Source organism: Channa argus, chromosome 4 (genome assembly GCF_033026475.1).
Source record: "Channa argus isolate prfri chromosome 4, Channa argus male v1.0, whole genome shotgun sequence".
In the NCBI taxonomy this organism is placed as follows: domain Eukaryota; kingdom Metazoa; phylum Chordata; class Actinopteri; order Anabantiformes; family Channidae; genus Channa; species Channa argus.
This window is the reverse complement of record NC_090200.1, coordinates 11,348,634-11,375,353: the sequence shown is the minus strand read 5'-3', so window position 1 is coordinate 11,375,353 and position 26,720 is coordinate 11,348,634. Positions and strand designations below refer to the sequence as shown.

At 41.5% G+C, this 26,720-nt stretch overlaps 1 protein-coding gene across 4 annotated transcripts in view; it reads right to left on the bottom strand.

Annotated features, from left to right (window-relative positions):
• The window catches only part of LOC137126217 (A-type voltage-gated potassium channel KCND2-like), a 41,125-nt gene extending 30,404 nt beyond the window's left edge, over positions 1-10,721 (bottom strand). The window contains exons 1-2 of one of the 4 annotated variants that reach the window (XM_067502744.1): positions 10,169-10,721; positions 8,698-9,879 (exon numbers count right to left, since the gene is read on the bottom strand). In XM_067502744.1, coding sequence (XP_067358845.1) covers positions 8,698-9,809 — 1,112 coding nt within the window. In that variant the 5' untranslated portion in view covers positions 9,810-9,879; positions 10,169-10,721. The remainder of the gene's footprint in view (positions 1-8,697; positions 9,880-10,168) is intronic. The other 3 variants (XM_067502746.1, XM_067502745.1, XM_067502747.1) reach the window with 3 other exon arrangements.
• Positions 10,722-26,720: the final 15,999 nt, after the last annotated feature.

Below are 26,720 nucleotides of genomic sequence, written 5' to 3'. Positions count from 1 at the left end.
AACACAAAATTCATCACTCTCCCTGTATTTTTAAAACTGGTATTTGCTAACAAGCATCTAAATGAGAGTACAAAGGTTGTCAGAAACATTAAACATCACCATGCATCATCATACTCGTCTACTGACTAGTTCGCCCTTACAGCTTTGTGGTGTTTATGCTCGTGATCACTAGACCAATTCACACAAAGAGGAAAGGCTTTTTGTAGAGGAGGTAAGTGCACTAAATCAGATTACACATTGGAGGCTTAGTGAGTGTGGTGTAGTTTGTTTAGAGCCTAACAATAGGTTTTTACCTGTCACAATTGTCTCTAGGCTTAAAAATAATAAGTGTGGTGTTTATCTGTGAAGATTATCGCACTGAACAAAACGTGCAAGTATCAATTGGGTTTTTTGTTGAGGGAACCAAGGAGACGCTAATTTCTATAGGTCTAAAAAAACATGATCCCTACAGCAATCTATTCCTCTGGCCACTTGAGGGTTTTATCTCTTTAAATTTAATATAGCCCATGTTGTTTGGGGATACATGCTCAAAAGACTGATGCTGTTGTTCTTCTTGGAAAGACAGACTCAGATGAAAACACTGATATTATTCTCATGTCTGTACCATAAATGTGAAGCTACAGTGAGCAGGTGGTTATATTATCTCAGCTTAGCATAAAGACTGAAACCAGGGGAGAAGAGCTAGTCAAGCACTGTTGAAAGGCAACAAAATGTAGCTACTATCGCCTCTAAAACGCACTAATTAGCGTGGCATATATTGGTATTATATTATAAAAAGTGTATAAATGGTTGAATGTAGTTGGAACAGGACTGCAAGAAACAAAAAACAACAACTTTCATCATTTTGAAAATGACATGCGTGGCATTAAAAATGGAGCAAACAGGGAACAATCAAATCAAACAAACATATACGCTAATCTCGCAACATAGTGAAAAGAAACAAATGTGAATGCAAACACAAAAAGTCCTACACAACACAATGGACACCATTAACAATGAACAGATATCAGTAAAAAGTGAATGCTTCTATAGCTGATTTTCAATTATTTTGGAATCACGATATCACAGTGTTTGAGACTGTAAAATATTTCATTAATTTTTCAACATTGTTATTATTCTTGTGTTTTTAAGTTTAGGTTTTAAGAAAACTTGCTGTGTTTTTGTGTTTGTGTATACCTGTCAAATTAATGGTAATCACGGATTAAATAGGTCTTGCTTTGTGTATCAATATTTGCATTGAAAGGATGAGTACAAAAAATGGACAGAATAATTTAATTGGTGCATGGACTTATTGCTTCACAGAATTCTTTACATCACTCACACATTTGATAATTACCATTAAAAACTTATACTGTCATATTGTACGTCATGATTTACTTATGCTGTAAATCATGACTTATGGCCTTTCACTTCATGATATTACATAACTGTCTGCAATAATAAAAGGTCTCAGAAGGATATTAGTGATTCTGGCCCTGGAACTACTTGGCATCAGAAACATCCGATAGCCTTTGTAAACATGTGCATCTCTGTCAATAGAGGCATAGCAATAATAGGAACGGTAATAACATACATCAATATTTCAAATAATAACATACAGGCTGACAATCCTAAAATCTTGTATACTTTTGCTAAAACACATTTATTGTGGTCGTGACATGATAATTGCATAAATCTAATGCTAAGCACAGGGTAAACCAGAGCGTTCAGAGAAAAAGAATCCACTTAGAGAACCGTTTCAACAAAGTGATGAGCACGCATTATATGTGTCTGCATACCAATCTCCATGGCCAGACAAACCATTTTCATCTGTATGTTAATGCTGGGTATGTAAATAAGACATGCAGCACTAGAGGAGGAGATAGCTGTTGGGCTTGGGCTTATCATTTGCACACAATTTGATCCACTGATCTCATGGCATACACTTCACATCTGATATCTTTTACAACACATCAAATTTCAAGATGGGACACATACAGTAATAGGTAATATTTCCTCATTTTATTCATTCACTCACGCTGGGTCAGGGTTTTCGGGGCTGTTAGATTGGATGGAAGCGGAGCAAGGCACAGCAAATGCTTTCTAACAACAATGAAATCGAAGTGATGTGTTTTCTCACATATCTCCTTATTTCCTAATGCAGTGATGCTGCATTCATTCCGAGCAACTTTAATCTTGTTCTGGAAAATTCCATTAATCTTTGATGTTGCTTGCAATACAAAGAAGAAGTTGCTGAGCAGTGTAAAAAAACACTGATGCCATATTTTATGTCCCCACACTACGTTACCCACACTCAAGTGCAGAACATGCTAGTCTATTTCCCTGCTTAATGCAGCACATTCAGAGTCTATTAATGAAAAATCCCCATGTGGAATGAGTATTACTGGTGTTGCCTCGAAGACGGGTTGTCAAAGAAATCGAATCAAATGGAAGGACAGCCATTTTGTCCTTGCCATATAGATTATTTATCAATCTGACCATCCGCAGTGATGCATGCCTGCTTTTAGAGTCAGTTCACACACACAGCATCCTCACATCAACCTACCAGCTGGCCATAATTTGTTTTTCAGTTCAGGGTTGACTGACCACAAATACATTTTCTTCTTGACATTGTATTATTCAACCAAATTATATATACTATCATTAAAATGGTATTTACCATGCAAATGAAAGTCTCTGAAATCTCCACTTATGAAATATAATATAATATGAATGCCTATAAAATGTTAATCAATCGTTCAACGCACACCTCCATAACACCCTTTTGAATCTCCAACTGCCAGTGTGAAACAGCTTCAGTGATGAAAACAAAGAGAATAAAGAAAATGCGGTTGCTTGCGTATTTCCAATCTAGCTGAAATAAAGAGGATGTCTCCCCCCCCACACACACACACATATATTCTGTCTTTCACAATGATCTTAATCTTCCCCGATGAAGGCTGCCTGTTCCCACCCCTCTCTCTCACTCCTCCATTTCACATCATTTGCATGGGCAGAAAGGAGCTTGCACAAAACACATTTCAGTGCCAGGTTCCCCTCATTAAGTCACCTGTCACTTCAGGACCATTATACCAGCCTCATATTAGCACCACCTCTCCTCCCCAATAAAGCACCTGGAGGGACACTGTGAGCCTACATGCTAATGGCAGCCTACACATCTCACATCAGCCACTTCTGCTTTACACAGTAATACATCAAATCGCTCATAACGGATTGCTGCTTTTCATAATGTGCATAACATACACAATGCCAAGTGGTGTAATGTATTCTAGTCAACACAAAAATTACACCCATTGCAGTACATAATCAAACACACCAAATGTTCTCGCTGACTGTCGTGCACAGTTGAAAAAAAAAAGGGAAAAAAATCCTGCATTGCCTGCTAGGGGCATGGTAACTTATCCATCCACATGAGAACTATATCATCAAAAAAAAAAAAAAAAAACAGCATTTGTTATCTCTTGGATACAGCTACAGTAAAATGGCCTCCAGATTCTTCCTGTACATTTCAATTACATTGGACATGCAGAGATGGGTTGGAATTTGAGAAAGCTTTGCCCTGCACCACATTTGAACACAAAGTTATTGCTTTGCATTGTAGGCTTTGATTGCCATAGGGTCGAGGTGTCAAAACTGGCAAGCATGATAATGGTAATACACCTGGTGGTTTATGGGCCCTACAGTGACCCCTGTGTCTGTTAACCTTGCCTCCTCTGTCAAATAAATCCTATCCACAGAGGTTTATGGGGCTCACTTGTCAAGCCCTTCCAGTCGTATTTGGTGGGTAGGGCTGTAGCACAGACACAGTGATAAATTCTGCATCTGTTCAGTTACTACACTGTGCAGACACATTTGTTGTCTTAGAACAATGCACACAGTAAATTCACAAATCAGTAATTGGTATGATCATTCCTTTCACTCCTATCAGGAGAAGGTAAAACGAGAGACTCTGAACTCATACAGTAACTTTTCCTGCTTTTGAGTAAATTGCTGTAACTTCAACGTGTTTGAAGTCACATCGTTTAGAGAAAAATCTCAAAACCCCCGGACCTCTGTCCTCTTTTTTTTTTAAAACTGACTATCTGCAGTGTGATCATGCTAAATATCATAGTTTTATTATAGTTGGTTATTGAAACATTTGTTTCAGTAACAAGGCAGAGGTGAAATCAAATGTCTCATCAGTGTGGTAATTGCATTAAATAACAGGTTGGCTCCAGTTTTCTCCTTGACTTAGATTTTTGCTTGCCTTGTACCTCACTTGTACTTCACTTTGTACAAAAGCCAAATGACTAAATGTAAATTATGAACTGTTGGATCACAGAGTGTGGAAAAGTAAATGATATGTACAAAAATAAATTATGTTAATCTGATAAATACTAACCCCATCTTTTTTTTTTTGTTCACCTTGACCTGCTGCTTTTGATACAGTTTCCCCCCAAACTGCCGGAGAGTGTTTTTATCCATTCTTTTATCAAAGCAAACAGACAATTACTCTACATACTGTAAAATAATTTACAGAGTTCATGGGTCAGTCATAGAGCCTCTACTTTTTAATACATTAATAATCAGGAACAATTGCATTTCTTTTCATACTATGCTGATGATACTCAGGTTATTGTGGTTGTTTCTCCTGACAACACTAAACTTTTTAAACATATGTGTAACTGGATGTCACAAACCTTTTTACAGCTCAGTCAATATAGTGCACCAATTTCTCTCTCTGACACACTGATGCCTTTATTAGCCTGCAGACTGGATAGTGCCCTCTGCTCCCTGAATGTTGTTCAGGACCAGAAGGTGAGATCTTATTACACCTTTTTAAAACTCATTGCATTGGTTGGTATGTCAGTCACTTTACTGATTTTAAATTCCATTTAGTTGATTTTTTTAAGCACCTCAGGGTTTTGCAGTTTTTCTGACATGTTTCCAGTGTCATAAGTCTTTTAGTTGCGTCATACTCAGAACCATTAAAACAGTCAAAGGACCAGAGAGGGGCTAGTGTTGCTTTTAAATTCAAACTTCAAATCTGAATCTGGTCTTTGGTTCAAACGTTTTTAATTAGTAATTAATTTATTTGATCATATTCATGTTCAGTGTTGTTTATCCTGTTGTATTTTTATCCATTTATGTGGTTTTGTTGTATTTTAATTTTTGTTGTTTTTCTTCTTTTGTTTCACATTTATTATTATTTTATTCCTCGTGCATGTTAGTCTCATTTTGTTTGTTTTTTAAACTGTCGACATTTAATTTACTTTATTATGTTTAGTAGCAGCTTCTCTATCATCTGTAAAGCTCTTTGAACCACAATGCAACCCATATGAAAGGTGCTATATAGCTAGATATTGATATGATGATTGGCATAGACGTGTGTGTGAAGTGTGAATAGACGTGTGAAATCTTTGCGTTGGAAGCAAAACCTATTATACTGTATGTGTCAACGATAATATCTGTGTCCAGAGGAATGTGAGGGCCTCCATGCCAGACTGAACCCTGTCCTTTCCACTCCTCATCCCTTGTGGGTTGCGCTTGACTTCCACCGTTTTCACAGCTGCTCTCAGCAGTGCACTCCATTACACCTTAAATCACTTAAAAGATCCGAAGCACCAAAAACTCCCTCTGCAGCTAATTCACCCTGACTGTGTGGATCATCTAGAGGAAACAAGAGCAAGGAAACATTGCTTTGTCTAATTCTAGCCTAATAAAAAGCAATGCTGTCTTTGTTTTGGAACCTATTGCTGCCTTAAACGAGCAATATTAAATCAAGTCAAAAAATTATCCTGTAAGGCCTTAGCACAGTTTTCACAAATGCGGAAAATACAATACCACAGATAAGAATCTCATATTTTACACTCAGTCACCCAATTTTTGACGATCGTGGCAGGAACATTCATACAGAGGCACATTCCTCTTTGTAGGTTATCTGAAAGCAGCCACAGAGATAAGGCCCAATAAATAAGGAGGGATAAGTGGGTCTTGTCCTGTGTTTGGTGGCACAGAGCAGTAGACACACAGAGACGTGACACGCAGCTGCACAGTGCTATTGATTCTCCGCTGGTCTCCAGGCACCCTTCCCTTTCATTCAGGCTGCCTGCCAAGTGCCTCTGAACAGGAGCCCCTGCTCTCCCAATGTCTGCACGTCTGCTTAAGCACAATCAATGGGCCATCATCAGGGGAGAGAACGCACACCACTGTCTTTACTTCCACAGGGTGTGAGTCAGGGAAATTGAAAATATATGTAGTGGAAAGGCATCATGATACCATGCAGGCATAAAGCACCATTGACTATCAGAATGAAATCACATGCTTTCAAAGTCTTCGAATGGTGGTTCCAGCCAGTAGCACTCCTGCTAGTCTCTAAAGAGCTTATTTGCCACCGAATGAAAAGACTACCCCATTCATATCGGCTTTAAATAAGTATTTGTTAGACATGGATCAATTTTTCTGCATGCTGTGCGCTGAAACAAACCATCAGAATTTCCCCAGATCAGATAAGCATTTGAAGGTTACTGAAGGAGAGTAGTACACATTTTCCTCACTCTGGTGTATTCCATAGACAACGACAACGACAATTCAGCTCTACAGGGTTGCATGAGATGTGTTCCTTTTTTCAAGAAGCGTACCACCTTAAGACAATGATGGATCACGAAAAATAGTCGACTTTGTCTTTCAGTGATGGGTATTCAGCCTCTCCACCGGTGGTCCTCTATGCAGCATTCTGCACCTCTGCAAGGGTTTCAGTTCAGGTTGCAAATCTGTCAACGAGGCTGTCATGGTTCACAATGGACTGACAGAAATGTTCCCATTACCAAGGACATTTCAGTTTTGTTCTCACATGGCAGAACATCTTTTTCAAATCCATCTTAAGCAACACAAAGGGGATTCGGAGCTGAATGCGGCAATATCTCCCCAAAGATAAATAATGTACCCTCTTACACAACTCATCTTTCATCTGTGCTTTGACTCTGAATGGAAAGCAGGGCCAATGCAGCATTAGGTTTGAGGTGGCAGCTTCAATCACCAGTTCATAGACATTGCTAATTATGCTCTCGTTGGTCATTTTGAGGGTGAGTGGTCGTTCGACTGGTATTGAATGAGCGCAGGAGGATGGAAAATCTACTAGCCCAGTGTCACTGCAGCATGAGAGCAGATAGAAAAGAGGCTGGCTCTCTGTTAATTACGATAATATTAATGCTAATAATAAATGTTGCCTGCAGATCTAAAGGGCAGGTGCAGAGTGGCTGCATCACTGCAGATATGAGTACGGACAAAAACAAGACATGAAAAGTCAACCATAAAATTCAGCCTGTTTGCGTTATGTACTACGGATACTCCTCAATCAGTCAAACGAAAAAATATATGTTTAAACTGTATGATCCCAGAATTATGCCTGACACATCTCAAGCACACACTTGCAGCCATGAATACACACCAAGCGTGGACACACACACACACACACATACAAGTACACACAGCCTGTGGCTTTTTCCCCACTATGTTTGATCTGTGCTGTTATGACTTTGAAATTAAAAGACAACATTATTTCAACAGGACCTCATTTCTGTGTCATCCGTGCAGAGCAGACCGTGAGCACTAACATTGACTGAGTGGCTGTTCAGTCTCACAGGAGCAGCAGTGAGTAAAGAAGCAGCCAGGATATTTTTACACACAAATTAGGAACTGTCTATTATGCTCCTTTGTGTAACTAACTACGAAGTAATCTCACGTCAAGCAGCCAAACGCCGCATTAACAAATAAAACCCAAATAGCAGCCAGCCGCTCACTGACACAACTTTTCAGCACCGTGGAAAGCACACCGCCCCCGACTTCTGAGCCTGAGTGAATAATAGTAATAATAATAATAATAATAATAACCCACGCCGAGCGGCTGAGCGGTTGAGTGCTCTCATCAATACAAATTAATTTGATGTAATCGTCTTACCGCGTTTAATTATTATGTGCCACATAAGCACAAAGTACAACTGATGTTGTGGCATGAAATTAAGAGTTCAAATATTTACTGTACCTCGCTGAAAGAAAGAGACAGGATCTGAGAGAAAAGGAATGAGAGACAGAGGGGAGGGGGTGTAAGGAGAGGAAAAGTATGCGTGCGTGCGTGTGTGTGTGTGTGTGTGCCTTTAATGTAATCATTGCACTTGTGCCTCAGTTTGGCAGAAAGTAAAATCTTGGCCAGTTGCTGTATGAGCCTCTCTTTCTTTTAGTCCTATACGAGCTCTTCTTCTTCTGTATTGTAGTATAAAAACAAAGACTCGTCTGTCGTGTGTTTGAGTTCATTGCACTAACCTTTTCATGAGAGACTTTGAAAACATTTGCCTAACCTCTGGATAAAGGCTGTTTGTAAGGTGCACGCTCGCTGATTGGTAGTGAATGGCGCACAGAAACCTTCACAAAGCGGGTCGTTCGCGAGGCCCCCAACAAACCCAGTAAATGCACACCTGTGGCCTCACGACAATTAGTTCAAACAAAAGCCACAGATTTCTGCTAATTAGGTTGTGTGTCGCTCATCAAGCTAATTTAACGGCTCCACAGGAATTGGAAAAACAACAAAAAATATTTTTAGTAAATTGTTTTTTTATAATGAGGCAACTTCTGGGTGTTTCATGAAGGTAATAAACCAGGTGATGCGTGATTTGAGGTGTACTGAAAAGCTTAAGGGGATTTATGAACTTATCCACCCACCCCAGTGTTGTCATGGTGACGATGGTGTACCAAAACGCCGCGGGGATACTGGTAAACTTGCTGGCCGTGGAGCCTTTCTCTGCATAAAACATGACCGTGGCAAAGATAATGATGGCCATGGTGAGGGAGAATAGTAGGAAGCCCAACTCGGAGGCGCAGCTCTTCAAGGTGTAGCCCAGGATGCGCAGCCCTGCGGAGTGCCGGGAGAACTTGAAAATCCGAAAGACCCGGAAGACTCTCAGCGTGACGAAAGCACCGCTCACCTGGTCATTGTCGGTCATGACCAGGCCGATATAGTAAGGCATGATGGCGACTACGTCAATGACGCTCATCACACTTTTCATGAACTTGTATCGGCTGGGAGCTGCGATTAAACGGAGGAGATACTCAACTGTGAATATCATGACGCACGCAGTGTCTAAACAAAAGAAGGCCAGCGCGTAACGGTCTCCACATGAAATCTCCTTTGACCTGTTGGGCAAAGTCCCACACGGAACCGTCTCCACCACGTTGGCCATCACTGATATGGCAATGAAGAAGCCCGTGACATAATAGAAGACCAGAGCTAAGGTGCTGGTGTGAGGATTTTCAAAAGCCCGCCACAGGTACTCCCGGGACGTCAGATTTACCGGCGTGACGTCATTGCTCATGTCCATCTCCTCGTCATCTTGAAGCCTTTCTGCATTTTCGCGCCTCCGGTCCTTGTACTCCTCATAACAGCAGTCCCCAATGATTTCGGGGATTATACCAAAGAACGCGAGCTCCTCGTCGTACGCGGCTATGCACTCTTGGCGCGGATAGTGTAGTTTCCCCGTGCGGTAAAAATTGAGGATGTGTCTAAAGATGTCAGGATCGCGGTCAAAAAAGTACTCATTTGTCTCCTCGTGAAAAAAGAAGTCTCTCTCCGTGCTCCCCAGCAAAGTGTCCGGGTACCTCTCCAAAGTGGTTCGCCAGGTTTGAAACTTGGTCCCGCTCACGTTGAGGATGATTAGTCCGTCCTGGGCTTTCTTCTTGTCTTGGGGAGGGATGGGCATCGGGGTGCTCGCCACGGGCATCCATCCTATGGCCGCCGCTCGAGCGAAGGGGAGCCATGCCGCTACACCTGCTGCCATGCTGACCTATAATGTTTAATACGACCCGGCTCCGGTTATCACAGTGCTATGGCTCAGGGATGAATTGCATCTGCAAGAAGAAGAACAGATAGAGACACTGATGGTCAGGCGCAAGAAGCACCCGGGTTTAACAGAATGTCATAAGAAAACACACAAAGCAATTTATTTATACTCATACTGCGCATAGTACTGATAAGTACAGGGTCACTCTCAAGCCTTGAACCACAGTGTAACTGTTCAGTTACGGAAGCTCACTTTGCGGCAGAATATAGGCTAAATTGGATTTCGAAAACGTCCCCAATCAGTAAGAAGGACGTTTTCCCCATGTGAAAATCCGAGTAAAGGAACCCCCCACATACCTTAGGAAAGGTTGGTCTTTAAACTGCATCCACTGCGAGTTCAATAGAATCCCGATCCTCGGAAGAGAATACTTGCGATTCCGCCACCCATCTATCTGTCACTGCAGCCAGACGATAAAGGAAAACAGTACAAATACGTCGCATCAACAAGTTAAACAATTCAAGCGGCAGTTTCTCAGCCGCCTGAGTGGTCATTCGTCCAATTGCGACCCCTTTTTCCTCTCTTCTAACCATCCGCAAAGCAACGGTGCTCAGTTGCATGCGTTTTTTCTCCCGTTGCAGCTACTCCTCAATAAAGTCCTGTTCCTCCCGTCGACTGCAAGACCACCCCCCCTTCTCATCACCAAGCCCTGACTGTGGAGAGAGGAGAGAAAATTACATGCAGAGAGAGGAGTGGTCCTATCTGCACCCAGAAATTCCTCTGCCGCCGCACCATGGGGGGGAACTAATCAATGCGTAATGGTTGTCTAAGTAGGCGGAATATCCAAAGCGTCAAGTTAACGCTTGTGTTAGTGTGTTTCCTCCCGCTGCAAACCGTGGACCCTCACAATTCCTATCAGTTAAGTCACACTGCCGTTAATGCCATTGCATGTTTTAAACAAGGTGGTTTGTTTTCCGTGGAGGTCGCGGTGTTCTTGTTTTTTTTTTCTAGCGACATTAGCGCATGAAGTCCCTCGAAGTTTTCCTCCTTTTTGTCTTTAGAAATACACATATTACAAAAAAGAGAGAAGGGAAAAGTGACAATACGGTTGATATTATGCATGAAAACTCTACTGCTACATTTATTGATTCCATTTAGGCTCATAACTGTAGTGAGAAATATAACTATAATAAATATACTGATTTAAAATGTGCCTCAAATCATGATCAACATCTTTTATTGCACCCTTTGGTGATGCTGTTCAAGGGAGTTACACGGTTTAAAAGGTCAACATTATTGGGCTACACTGCTCTACTGACATTTTCCAAAATAACCATAATCAATGAAATGTCTCTTGTGTTCCATAACACAGCACAGGCATCTCCTAGGGGATACGAGACAGCTGCGTCCATTGTGAAGCATGTGTTGCGACGTGAACCATATTTGGCTTCAGATCTACCTATTAGGACAGACAGAGAAAGTTCCCGCTGAGCCTTGAGCAGATTTGACGTCTGCGTTTTCACAGCTTTTGTTTTTCAGCACCACGGACAGAGCCTGAGCGCTCAACATCTCTACAGATGTCAGTGAACTGGCGTGTTTCGCACTGCAAACAGCTGTTGATCTTCTACAGCTTCCGCTAAGCACAAGGGTTTAGAGTCACGCTTAAATACACACAGCTGCCGAGCTTTGAGAAAGTGGCTGGTCTCCGCGACTATTAACCCGGACTCAACCGTGATGAGGTGTGGTTTCGTTTTCTTTAGACATTTTGCTGCAGCTGTTGCTCTTCTCAATACTTATTTGCAACAAGTGGGTATAACATGGCTTGGTGTCGTGCTCAGGGACAGTTTGACAGTATAAGTGGCTGTTGATGGACACACTAGAAGTTGCTTTCGTCAGACTTGTGGCATTTTGCTTTTTAGAACTTCAGCCAGTTTGCTTCATTCACACCCAGCCTCAGGCCCCCTCTGGCACAATGCTGAGTTTTGTAGGATGAATGCACAGGAGCGTCAGAAGTCCCATTAGTGTATGCTGAGCATGTCAGAGCGCACTCAGTGTTCAGTTTGAGCAGGCAGGCCCAGGGGCTATGTATTCATCAGGGCATTTAAATATTCCAGCGGTTGCCAAATGGCACCAACCACATTCATCCCAGCTGAGCTGGATGCCAGATTAGCTGCAAGCTTGTCTCAGCACAGATAGCCACTGTGTTGTCATTTAAAATGTGGTGAAAGTGGTTACTTAGCATTTACATATCCCATCATTTAAGTGCAGTGAAGGTAGATGTTCTGAATTTTAGATATTTCAACAAAATATGGGGATGTGTTTTTGCATAGTATGTGTGGGTGTGTGACAAAGTTGAAAAATGTTTGGTTTTGCAATATTTGAACAAGTGAAAAAGTACCCTGTCCTGCAGTTTGCTACTGTGAAAAGACTAGTATGGACTGGTCATTTTCTATGCTATTGTGTCTGTGTTTACGGATTTACTCTTTGGATTGAGTAATTAGCCGGTGTCCTTAACAAGGTTGAACGACTCATCCTAGGTATTTTGTATGGGCATTAGTTCATAGATAAAGACAACAAATTTCAATGTGCAACTAATGTATGTATGTAGAACATGCTGTTGTTATGGTGTTCACCGGCTTCGAGTAATAGTAATCCATAATCAGACTCTTGTCCTGTCCTGCCAAATAGTGCCTGCTGACATTTTAAACTTGTACCACTGAAGTGATGCTGAAGCCTTTGGGATTAAGTTGTGTAACAGGATACAACGTGTAAACAGGACCTTAAGTGTTCTCAGTGTTGTAATGCAGTCTCACAAACACACACACACACACACACACACACACACACACACACACACACACAAAAGAACACAAACACACACTCACACACACACTGTCTTTCTGACATAGTGACATGTAAGCTACACACTAACAACCATCCTTTTAATTTTTTCCGAAGACAGTTACAGCCCGTACACTGATGCAGTCCACACTGCAGCCTGTTTTCTGTATTCTATATTTAGTCAGGTCTACCTCTGTGATTGAGATGATTAAACAGATGAGTCCCCTTCAGTGGAGAGATGCCAGTGTTTTTTAAGGAAAAAATGAAGGGGCAGCTGCCCGTTTATTCGGGTCTTTAAGATAGAAACTCAAAATACTGGACATTTACGAGGGAATTTTGTTATTTAAGTCAGTGACTGAATGAATTGTCTTTAGCACAAATATTTGCTTCAATGACTTCAATAGCTTTAAAGACAATCACCACACAGGGACCATACTAGGAAAGAAGTCAAGTTTAACCTCATTCTATGCTTTATTTATGGAGCATTTCAAAGAGATGCAAAGTTCATGACATGTGATAAAAGGTTAATAAATAAGTCAATAAAACGAGCAGTACAATTCCAGAAAAGGAGAAAAAGCTTAAAGGCAAATAAAGCAGGCAAATCACACATACAAAAGTACCTGAAATCATGGTTTGTTTTATGACATGCCGCTAATGAAGTCATGAATTGTCCCCATCACCTGTGAGCACGATGAAATGCTGGCGTCCTCAGGTGAACAGCCTGCAGCCACAGAACCCATCTCCCACCACGTCACCTCCCTCTGCTGCCTCTGCCTTTCCTTCATTCTAATGAGTTATTGACCCCCTGCGGATGTGTGGAATAGAGCTGGTCCTCTTGGTTCTTTATTGCATATGGCAGCTGGTGGATCTGCGTCTTTGTCCATGTCCATGTGTATGGGTACACAAGCACGCACTCATGTGTAAGGACATTTATATTATGTATGTTCTCATGTTTGAATAATGCACTCCAGGGAAGGGACTTTCCAGGAGTGGGGTGCTGATGGTTGTGCTGGGGACTATATAAGTATTTTTCATCCCTGTCAGGATTGTTGAGATAATCTGTAAGTTAACAACTGCTGGAGGACAGAAAGCTACAAATAGGACACGTAGGCATGTTGGGTTCACAGCACTTGTAATGCTACATGTATTTTTTAGCATGAAGTAGTAATAGTAATGCCTATAACTTTACTTTCTGCTGCCACTGGAGCAAATCAAATTCTTAAATTGTGCAGTATGTGGTTAGTAACAATACAGGCCGGCAAACACACAAATGTGTTGTTGAAATACAGTCTTAGTGATTAAATCACTTTCAAATGTATATACAGTGAATTCTAGATGGGAGACAATGAGATGGGGACAAGTGTTCCACCCACTAGCACATTTTTAATTGTTTTTCACCTCGACCCTTCTTACTGTGTCTTTAGGGAAAGTAGCTCTTGTCATCTGGCGAAGAGGTGTAGAAGGGATTAGAAGAGAAAGGGAGGCGTCTGTCACTAAGAGTGCTTGTGCCTGTAGCTCGGGCACATAACACTGCAGCAAGTGTCTGGGGCTTTGAGAACGCTTCGAGTACAGTACATCACTGCAGGTTCAGCCGTGAGCCTCGTAAGTACCACCGCAGAAGGGCACATCAGTTGGAAAATGTAATATATGGCCATGAAACTAGACTGAACCATACTTTTCCTTACCTTGGCTTGTCAGTTCAACCTTGTAGCATTTTTCTTGGCCTTGTAGCAGTGCAGAAAAATACAGGTGTGCGTTAATCTCGTAGTGTCTAATTAAAAGCCAAACGCAGCATGGCAACTGACTGGCAAAGCCTTTTAGAAATAGTAATTCTTTTTCAAGGACGTTACATTGTTTACTCGACTCATCTGTTGAACACAATCACCACTGCAGAGGGACTGAGCAGATGCTATGTGAACATCTAAGCACTAAACTTTTTACAGGTTCACACTATCTGTGAAGCCTTAGCCCTGAGATTCAAATAAAGCTTTATTTCACCTCCATGTTCCACTTGCTTCTGTGCAACGTGAAAGTCTAAGTAAAGATGGAAATTAGCTGTAGGAGTTCAGCTCGGGATCGGATCAGACATTAACCAGCACATTCAGAGTTCATCGCTCATCATTGGCTTGCATAAATTTGTATGACGGTAATGTTGGAGCACATGGGACTGCATCCAAGATAGAAAAAATATGATCTAATCTACTTCAGCACTGAAATCATATTGGTTTGACAGATGTGAGGTACCGTTTCATTGGATTGCGCTCAGAGTTTCATTGCCATTTCACCTGATTGATACTTAAATGTCACTGGCTTTCAAATGCTTGGCTCCAACGTGGATATTCAGTCTATTTTTTGGATAAGCTTTCTGTTGTCTCTTTAGGTTATCCAACTGGTGTGATGGTCCATAAATCGCCACAATTTTTGGTCATTTGTGTTTTCTACACACTCCACTTTGTAATCCCTAAAGATATATTGTACTTCTATTTAAGCATTCAACACTTCGCCAGAGGGCCTTTCAGGACACAGGGATAAGCTTTAATTCCTTCATCACTATTATCACAAGCAAGTGACTGTGAAGCAAAGGGTCAAGAGGGGAGATCAGACTTGGTGTCATGGTTGTTTGTTTGGGCAGTGGCAGTGTGGGCTTCTCCTGACGTCATTTGTCGGAACTTGGCATTGGTTGTCCTGTCCAGTGACATTTGCTTTCCCACCATGTGGGCCTTGTACTTTAAGGCCAGATGGCAGCTGATGCCTCCAAAGCAGACAACACAAAAAACACTCATGCAAGCCTATTGCCCCCCACCCCCCATCCCCCAAAACACACACGCACAGGCATTTACATAAGTTCTCATACACACATAGACACACTGCTAACAGTCAAGTTTCCCTTCACTCAGCAGACAGAGAGAAGAGGGGAGGGGGTGGGGGTGGGGGGTGGGGGGCAAAGCAACAGATCGATTTGTCACCCAAAATAATTTATAAAGTCCTGATAGAATGCCAGAAAGTAAACTTGGGGAAAAGTGGATGTATTATGATTGGAGCTGGGAGGATCGATGCTTTCCCCTCTCTGAGAGGCTCAGCTTGTTTGTTCAGGGTGAAATATCATCATGAAGGCACAGCACACATCTCTTCTACCTCCCCTTTATCTGGATTGCAAAATTTGTTTCTCTTCTGTTCAGTGTCTCATGTCCCCTCCTTCTTTGCCTTAGTCCTGTAAGAAGAAATCGTTAGTCATATGTGAATACCATTCTGCTGAACAGCCACCGAACTGAGATTTGTTATTGAACCAGACACCTTGTGATGTAGTCCAGAGGCACAGAGAGACAAGAGTTGAAAAGCAAGCTGAACAGTTTGTGGGGTATATATAAGTGTGGCCTATTAACCCTGCTAGGAGGAGGCAAATCAATTTACCCCCTCTGAACGTTTTATCAATCATGAGCATCACAGCTTGGAGGAAGACTAAATGAAGGGAGGCTTTCTCTAAATACATCATATCAGTAAACTGTGATAAGCATCAGCACTTTAATCTAAAGCTCCTTTGAGCTGCTTTTGTAAAATCATTTCTGCTCTACTAGAAAGCACAGAAAGCACAGAGTCACAGGAAATTACAGGGATAGAGAGGCGATGACAGGGAATGCGCATGGTGATCCATTTCCACATTCACATCCCACTGCTTTTGTCATGTAACTCACCAGATTATAATTGAACAAATATTTTCTGTTGGGAATTGAGCCCAAGCAATTCCAAATTTGACCAAATGACTGCACACAACATCACAAAGGGTGGTGGTGGTGGTGGAGCTGGGGCGGCATGTTTCTGACAGTGACAGTTAATGGAGCAATTTCACATTTTGGGAAATATTTGCTTTGTGTCAGAAAATTTGAAAGGTTAACACGACGGTCATATCTGCATGTTGAATGGTAAACTACATCCAGCATCCTCTTAGCTTAACATAGACTGCAAACTAACAAAGGTAATTAGCCTGGCTCTGCCCAAAAATAACCAAATCTGCCCACTAGCTTCTCTGAAGCTCACTAATTTACACCCTGTATCTTTTTGTGTAATCCATACAAAAAAATACATTGAAAAAACAGGCAATTCGCTGGTTTTACAGCTCTAGAGTTGGCTATTGCTTCAAGGTGATTTCTGGTATTGGAGCAATAACTTGTTGGGGTCTCTTCTGGTTGCTTAGCAACTGCTTTGAGCCAAGACATAGTTTGGCCCATAACCCCTTGTGAAAAGGTGCACTGTCATTTTTTTCATTCAGTTTTGTTCGAGCTGCAGTTAGGCTACTTGTTTTCCCGTTTCCAGTGCTTATGCTAAGCTGAGCTAACAAGTGCTGGCTGCATCTGTGGGTTTTGAGGCACCTGAATATCTTTGGCAGCTATTTTCAAAGTATAACAATAATGAGGAAACCTTGGAATCAGAATCTTTAACAATGAGAGTGTACAAGATGAAGAGACTAGTGTAGATAGGCTATGTGTCATAAACACAATTAAAATTCCATTGAGCAGACGGTTGTCTTAACTTTTAAAGGAAATCTTTACATGGAACAGCTTGATACAAAGATAATGATGTATTTCAGTCTTGCAGTAAGAGTAATACAGCAAATGAATGGGCGAGCTGCAATGAATAACGAGATAACCTGCCTGTTACAGATAAAGGGGAGGTGTTGAGGTCATCCACTCCAGAGCAGCTGCTATTGGATGGCAGTTCAATTTAAGAGGGGGTGGACCATCTTTTGAGAGTTTTGTAATTAATCGAACTCCCCTTTTTAAACTACACTATTTCACATTCAATTTTATCTGCTTGTCTCCCACGTGCAAAACCCTTGTGTGATGTGAGCCCATATCTTAATTACTCTCAGATCACTGATACCCCCCCCACCCCCCCAACACACACATAGTCCCAGTATCTCTTGAAGAGACAGAAAATCATTTTACAGCTGAGCAGATAAGTCCCCGTGCTCCCTTTTACAGCCCCCCTAGCCTAAGCACATCTGACAGTGTTGTAATGACAGACAGGCAGCAAAGGGCCTTGTTCTGATAATTCCTCAGCTACATAGTAGTAATGAGCCCCCCACACCCATGATGGATTTTAAATTGAGCCACTGCAAAAATATTATAATTTCAAAGCAGACATACATCATTAATATGTTATTAATGGCAAGGGCTGCTGGAACTGTGCTGCGGCTGTATACGTTTTTCAAGTTGAGTGAAGGATCATTATCAAACGTCTATTTGGGCCTGGGTATGTGCATTCGTGAGCATTTTCTGGACATGTGTCCTGCTTTATTACCAGCCTGAACTAAGGCCAATAACCGCTGAGCCTAATTTGATTTTCTACAGTGGAGTCACAGTTTGTGGTTCACTCTACTGTATTTCAAGTGCATATCGGTCACCCAAAGCATTCAAGATGTCATGTGACTGGTTTTTCACTCTTTTCCTTTGTGTCTGGTGCTCAGCTCCCTTTTAAAACGATCAGAGAAGCACCACCAAAAGTTAATCCATAGAAGTATTAGTGTGTCTTTTAAAGAGTATAAAGTCAAGTAAAATTTTCTGCACTCACAGGAGTGACTGCGGTGGCAGGAAAAGGCATGTGTTTAGACTCATGAATATCTAAATGGTAAAAAAAAAAAAAAAAAAGAGAGAGCATTATTGAAATGGGAGGAAAGAAACTGTTACAATTGGACTCTAGCTCAGACTACACAGTGAGGTGCCTGAAGCTGCTTGTCAGATATTATGATGGCGAGTAGCACGTGCAAGCTTTAGATTGACAGTTCCACTGTGTATTTCAATGCAAAATAATTATAAATCTTTTGCTCTAAAAATAAACCTGCTGTATTAAAGTGCAACATTTTGATATGCTAAGCTTCTTTATCTGCAATAGAAAAAATGCCAGAGGGCAATGCTGGGACTTTGAGTGTAGCTCAGGGGCTACGCTGACGGCACAAGCATGTGGTTAAATTAAACAAGAGACTGAAATAAACACAAGGTGAGCGACTCAAACGGAACTGCTGATATTAAATAGATTTCAACTTTCTGAAGTGCAGAAAAGCACTTGCACTTCACTGTGCCTTGGTGTGCCTCCTCTCAAAATTACACTGGTAACATCACATTCTATTACAATTTAAGGTTCTCGTTATGATTGGGCTCAATAGCACAAGCATCAACATCATTAGAGCAAGTATTACTGCATAAAGCAACACAAATATTCACCTGCAGCAGTTTGGATTTTCCCACCGGCAGATGAATCAGCACGCAGTTGTCTAATCACCTCCTTTCACTCTTTCAGCTTGTTACCGGCTAATCATGCTCATTTAAATGGCTCACATGTGTAATTACAGCCGTCAAGCAGTCCCAGGCCTAACGGGTCAGCCTGCTCAGAGGGCCAAGCCATTACCGAGACGTTAAGTTATGATTGTAGCTGTAGGCCAGCTGTAGTAATATAACCCCAGGGAACAAATGCCAGCCTTTCTCATTGGGAAAATAAAGCGTTTGTTGAACATAGAATGAGGTGTGTGGTGTGTAGCTTCAATTAGCATAAATGACCATAACTCATTTATAGCTCATCAGTGGTGGCTGTTTACAAATCAGACAATGTCAGTGAAACCCAGCAGGCCCTAATGATGGGAACAGTGACTCTGTGCTCATGGTTTTCTTCTAACAGCAGAAAAAGTCTTAATTGTGTTGGTAAAAGCTTGTCATGATTATGATGAAGCAAGGCTCGTTTTTGTTTTTGTGAGGCTGCACGAATGACAGAGGGAGGGAGGAGGGGCAGAGATAGTCACGTCTTTGGAAGTGTCTGTACTTACCGTACAAAGAAGGTTCTTATTTGGGATGCGAAGAGTGCAGTGACACTCAGAGGATTAGCCGCAGCGTTTTCCATAAAGCGAGAGCGCTCTCAGGACACCTTCAAGTCTTTCTCACTTTTCCTTTAACTCCCTGTTTCTTCCTCTACCTTTTCTTTTACTCCATCGCCACACTCCCAGGAGGTGAGAGAAGTAAGCCCCGAACTGCTGGAAGAGAGGCAGAAAAAGAAGTGCAAAGAGGGTGAACATAAATTCACAGGATGTTTTACTAAGATGTTTGTGTGCTGGCTGCTGTACACAGATAGACATCTGGGGACGTCATGGTTCCTGCCCACAATAAACCAATGTTAAAAAAGCAATGCAGATCTGCAGCTGGATTGAACCAGTGTTATGGCTGGTTTATGGACTGTGCCATCCAATCAGAGCTCTAATTAAGCAAGAGCGGTTTGGGAACAGTAAGAACATAGCACCTCATAGCCCTCAAGATTATATTGTTGTTTACTAGAGCCAAAAGACTTTGCACTGTGTGACTGTTGCAGCGTCATGTTGACATGGCTGTTTTATTAAGAGCAAATGTTTTTTTCAGCACCTTCTCTGCCTTAAAGGGTCTTGGTGAGGTGCACCCAGGAGGCTGTACATTCTATTTCATTTCTATTTGAAAAACAGTGCAGTGGAAATGACAAATGCGTGGAGGGCTATTGAGAAGCCTTCAGGGCAGTAATGTAAATAACGGAAATTAATCATCCTCCCCAAAGAGGGAGAAACACGCCTCACAGTCACAACAAAGGTCACAAATCTGGGCTACGCCTCCACATCTTCCAAACAAGAAATGACAGACTTCTGACACGCAACTAATGTTTGACAGTGTGGTCTGTGAGTTTTTGCATTTTCATCTTTGTGTGAGACTGTGTACAACTGTCTCTCCTGTAGGGTTTTCTTTTGTTTTGTTTTTTTGTTGTTGTTGTTGTTGTTTTTGGTTGGATCTGCTTTTGAATTTCTTTGTTTCTTTCAAGTGTGTGTATATGTGTGTGTGGTGTGTGTGTTTCTGTGTCCAAATGCATATGTACATGCACGCCTCTATTGTCTGTCTGAGTGAGTGTTTGGTTGCAGATTTGCAGGATACCTTTTTTTCTAAGGCTAGACCATCTACTTTTAGCTGACAGCAAATAGTTGGGCAGAACCAATTTAATCTTGTTTTTTCAGCTCAGGATGACATACGGGAGAATAAAGTGGTGAAGCTTGTCCTAACTCTCCTGGTGGAGGCAGTCACTATGGGCAGCCATGCACTGAGGAATAGATGGTAATTGCAATGTGTTGATTTGAACTTTATAGGCATCATGGGAAGCTATGGCAACACAGTGCAGTATTACACTGGGCAAAGACGTACTGCAACCCTCTCATAGCTACACTAACAGCTTCGAGGGAAACTAATTTGCAGCTCGGGAAAATACTACCTGACAGATCGATTCACCAGTTGTACCCACAATTAATGGACGATTCACACTCGTGGAAAAAAGAATCCTCTGGGTAGCTTTGGCACAGGAGAACGGGAGAACAAATGTTGCTCTCCCACATCTCATAAATGTCACAATTAAAACCAATCACAAGTCTTATGTACATTACAATGCCTCTCAGGGGACAGCTTGACATTTGGACAATCATGTTGAGTTTCTCATCACAAATAAGTTGGATTTTATGTACCCTGAAGAGCTTGCGCATTGCAGCATTATTTGACTCATTTGGGGAGAAAAAGCAATTGCATCGGAAATAAAGCACAGCAGACTGTTGCACACATATTCATAGCAGCAAGAGCCAATGAAATAGTTTTTTTTCAATGACAACGATCTATACATAGAGTTGGTCTGAGCTCTGAAGTGTTGCTGGTGAAGAGCATATACCAGCTGTCAGTGTGTGGAAAGAGAAGAAAATAGCTTTCATCAGGGAGGGGAGAAGACTGTCGGGCCACGGGGAGGCAGAGACTGAATCAGTAATACATTTCAAATAAATTCACATGAGTAAACTGGAATTTGACTGCAGGAATCCAGAGTTGTATGTACAGTAAGGTAACCAAACTGCTCATCCTCCCCAGAGAATCTGCAGATGAACAGCTACGAACAACAAATCCTTTCAGCTCCTAGAATTCTGCAGCATCCAAAGCAGATTAATAGTAGGCTTGCACCAAGTAGTCAATGGAAATATATCAGCCTCCCAATTGTTTTACATAACACCAGGGTGGATCTGACTGAACCAATGTTGACTCTGACTTCATCCATTTTGGAAAGGCTGAAACTGGGTAGCTTAATCATTGCCCTGTTGCTTATGTTTTCTTGTTGATGGACAAAATTATGGGATTTGACTAAGAGGATTAAAATGACAGCAGTTAATGAGACACAGCTGGGACTGGATCACAACAGACAAAGTGTATCCCTTTCCCACCTCCCCCATTGGAGTTACAAATCCATAAGCACATAAACAGATAGCGCATGCACACATGGGCATACACATCAGCACACAAGCACATATGTTCTCTCTGTTTCCAGTGCTTTCTCTCTCTAACACAAACCTAGAGGCCAAGAGACAAGCTGCCACTCACTTCCATATAATGCTTATTACACAGGGTTTATTATCCTATTCAAATGAACCAGATTAATTCATGTCTTTTCTGTTGGATTTGAAGTGTTTAGCCTGACAGGACACACTGGGAATAATAGCATAATTGCAAGCTCTCCCTAACCCCTCCTCAATTAAGTAAAATAAAGTTCCTTATGTTAGTTATAGGGAGAGGGGCAAAATATGCACATGAGAATGAGGCATTGGTTGTTGTAAAGTGAATTCAAGGTTGATCCACATTACATTACCAAACTGAACCACGTTATTATAGGTTATAAAGTTATACTACGAGCTACTAGAAACTAAACCAAATAACAACATCGTTCTCTTCATTCTGACGTGGAGTTAATACCGATACCTTACGCAGAATTCATGTATTTTTGGCCAATTCTTTATGACATGGCAAGAAGCCATAAACATGAAACCGGCATATTGTCACCCTATAAAATTGATATAGTGAACACGTTGGCAAATAGCTTGCCACTTTCTCTGTGGGCTTTTCACTGTAAATGATGCCATATCATTTGTTAATTGTTGCAGAATTAAAGACTGGAACCTTGATTCAAAAACCATGAGCAAAATTAAAGGATAACTAATAATAAGGTTTTTAAAACTGCTGTATTTCTCTTAGAAGTGGGTATATAGCTACTGCTAATTTTGCTATCATTTCCTCTGTTACAGAGATTGTGGGAACAAGAAATCATGTTTATTGGCAGATATCAAGGCAACTGAATATCTTCAGGGAGTGCTCAGAATAAATGCGATTTCATTGAGATAATTTTTAATGCTTATCTCTGAGTCAGAATGAAATCAAATGTGAGATTTAACCGTAGACTCTAAAAATAACAGCATAAGAAAATACGTCTGGCAGCTCCCAAGCTGATATTATCACTTGGTCATATCCTTTTGCCAACACCAGTTTGTTTCCCTGTGAGGATATGAACCGGTAGGTGCACTCCAAAACACGCTCAGCACAGAGGGTGGAGGTGGTTTCTGTCCCATTTCAAATGAGCACATTAAATAACATATGCTGCTTGTGGCCTTCTGACAGGGTAAATTGAGGCAAATCAAAATAAATAGACAGTCTGAGAAAAGTGCAAAAATAATAAACATAACCTGTTATATAGTTTTGGAGACATTTAAATGGAAGTATTTTGTTGAATTTCACATTTCGATTTTTGAATAGAAATATTTTGTTGAACTTCATTTTAATTGACCATTGTGTAAAATCAGGATGAAATAACAGGCAAATATAACATCACATTTGACATGGGGGAGGCCTAGCGCTTTATGGGATTATTTTAATAAAAAACTATTTCCTTGGTGTCCCTCAAATGCAATGATGTGCTAAACAAGGACATCAGTTGTGTAACAGGTGTCCTGAGTTGTCTTTCCGGATGCCGAAAGACCCTGTGCTTCTGTGCTTCTGCCTCACGCCATCTGATATAGCTCCTTCTGTGTACTCTGCTTCATTAATTCAAAAGAGTCTCTATCTTCCTCCTCTTTTAAGTTTACTAAGTACAGCTACAAAAGTTTGCGCCACACACAGGCTGTAGGCTGTAAACAAACCGGCGTTCGCACAAGGATGTGAAGGTGTGATCACAACGGAAGTGTTTTTTCTGTACTGTTAACTGTGGAGGCTAGCTCAGATTGCTAAATTTTGATTTTGTTCGGACTTTTCAGCTGAAATCACATTTACTCTGAGTGCTCTCAGAAACTAACTGGTTGCAACGATATCTGCTGTTCAACACAATTTGTCCAAATACAAAATGTAGTGATACAAACTTAACACCATACCCATTTTAAAATGAAAAAAACAAAAACAAAGTGCAGGTCAATCACCAAAATTTTAAATAAAGAATAGAAGCCTTCCCTGATTTTGATATTGATTGATGTGGCTTTTAATACACTTGCAAGTAAATGCTGCTAATTCAAAGTAGTCACTGTTTACTTCTAAGTCAGGGTTAAGGTCGGGGCTCAGCTTTAGGGTTTAATGGTCAGGGGCTTGAATATTTATTTACATCAATAAAGGGGCCAATTTAAAAATAGTTTTCCTAACAAAAAATTCTTGAGGGATCAGCACCGGGATGATATACACTGTGGTGTCTAAATTAGCATTGACATTCATGGGCATGTTGTCTGTGTAAGCAGCCTGCATTACTCCTCACACACGCTCAAGACAGACAACAAGCTTTTCAACAATTAAATACATGGGGTCTATGAGGAGCCTATATGATACTAATGTGGCCTGAACCTCCATGATAATGTAATAGACATGTTGACATAGAAGCTTCTAGTTTAAAGATTCTAATAATGTAAGCAACACATTATTAATCATGGCTGGGAGCAGATCAGGAAGACAGAGTGGTTGCAACACATGCATTCAAAAGCAGTCTGAAAGAAACTTTGGTTGTGTGCCAGATAAACTCAAAAAGGGTGACTATAACAATCAAACTTTGATAAAGCTCAGTCTGGCTTTCCTTGAGGTGCATGCAACAAACTGAGCCGTGCTAGAGAGAAAGGACAAAAAATGCAGAGAAGGATTGGAAATCAGAGTGAGAGAACAGCAGCAAAGCCATGGCTGTGAATTTCAGATACATGGTATGATGTGGGCTTGAGGAGTAAGCTACCAAGCTCAGAGGGATAACCTGTCCTTTCACAGCTTTCGTATGGTCAACACTACAGGACGGACATGGCATCTCACCAGGCAATGCCATGCCTGCTTGTATTAAGATTCAGAATTAAGTCCAGCACTTGTTTAGACTGTAAACAGTCAATCTACTTTAATATTTGGAAGCACATTGCCCTTTCAAACCTCAAGGGCCCAAGCATTATTTAGCTGGGCCTGATGCTGTTATGTGATGAATTAGTGAATTTCTGCGAGTGTGCTCTGAATTCCATTATGCTAATATTAACAGACGGCCCATCTGCAAGGAGCATCAAATAGGATGTATTTCTGTTCAACTGAGCTATTTCTGCCCAGAAGAACATTGATTTAACCACCTGTGCACGTATTCTAACATAGTTTTTATACACACGGTGTCCATGACTGAAGTCATATTGTGTAATGGGAATTGGCATGCTCACTGAAATGGAAAAGTGCAGTGCAGGAGGTGCCCAGCAACCCACAGGCCCCCTGCCATCTTTAGGTTAAATGCTGATTGAGACCATTGACTTTGACTCTTACAGTACGAGGGAACGAAAAGTTGTGCTTCCATTTCAAATCAACCTCAGTTTTAGCCCACACACAGCGCATGCTTCAGTGGTCTGAGAAATTGCAGGATACCACCCCTTCCAATTTCGCCATCACTGGACCAGACTGTTTCAGGCTTTTGAAACAATTACCCCAAGGGGATCAGAGTAACCTTGTTTATAGCTCATTGAGCATCCACAGTTCCAATTTAGCACAGGTAATTACAACATCGTTATCTTCTCCTAAATCTTCACCAAAGGTGTTATCACAGAAAGCTACCTTTGGCTCAGCTATTTGCCTTTTGGACACTGATCGAAACAAACATCATCAGTATGCCTAGGGGTTTCTTGGACGGGCTTATGTTCATTCTCCAGGTGTCGATGACCCAGTGCAGCCTGCTCACCCAGAACACATCAGTCACACTACAACACATCTGTCGTACCGGTCCAACCCACTCCATCACAGCTATAGCTGGACTCTCTCCTTGAATGTTCCGTCCTGGTTGGAGAGGACAAACAAATCTTCTGATTTGCCTCTAATCTGTAGTCTATCCCCAGCATGGGCCATCGTCAACCCAGCACATCAAGGACAAGCACTCCATAGGAGGGCTATCCATTAGCACAGCGTTATGCCTTCACCATAGTGTGAAAGGAACAGGGGAGAGGGATATGCTCCAATTAGAGATGGAGACACGGGGACTTTGCCCCTGACATGTCCCTGCTGCTCCACAAAACGAAGTGTGAGCACACCTTTCTCCCACAAAAAGAAGGGTTTCCTTGCTGTCATTTTTCCTGCCTGTGGCTGTTGCTGCTCATTCACCTCATGGAGCCAAAGCATTCTGCATCATGCTGGTTCTTTTCATCTGTGTGGTGCTGCCCAGCTGTGTGAGCCTGTAAGTATGAATGGCTGGTCAAGCTTTTGTTTGTCTATATGTCTGTGAGCAAAAATGTGTGTGATTTTGATTATGTGTGCCTGCTCTTTTGGCGCCTATGTGAAAATGCTATGCTGCGGAGGTCTTTGGCATGCATCTCTCGTCCGAGGCTTCCATCAACAGAAATCCATCCCTCTGTATAGTGCAGCATGTTCAGCCTGCATGTTCAGCTTGCCTGTTCTGGGTTAAGGTAGGTTTGACCAGCTCCATGCTTTGTGCATTTGCATGCTCCATGAACGCAAACTGCTGATGCCCAGTGGGAATCCCTTCCATCCATTTGCATTGTTTTTATTCTCCCACACAAAGGAAAGAAATTTGTGGCTGTAGTCTTTCTGATTTTTAATCAGGAATTGTGTACAGGAGGGTTAGAGACGCAGGAGAAATCACACCACAACACTCTGGTATGAATATTTCATCTTTGTTTCACATGAATAAAACACAACAAGGTCCTTATTCAACTACAGGACAGCATACCTTTCACTTGTCCTGTGTGTATATGGCCATTCTGAAGGATAGAGGCAAGCA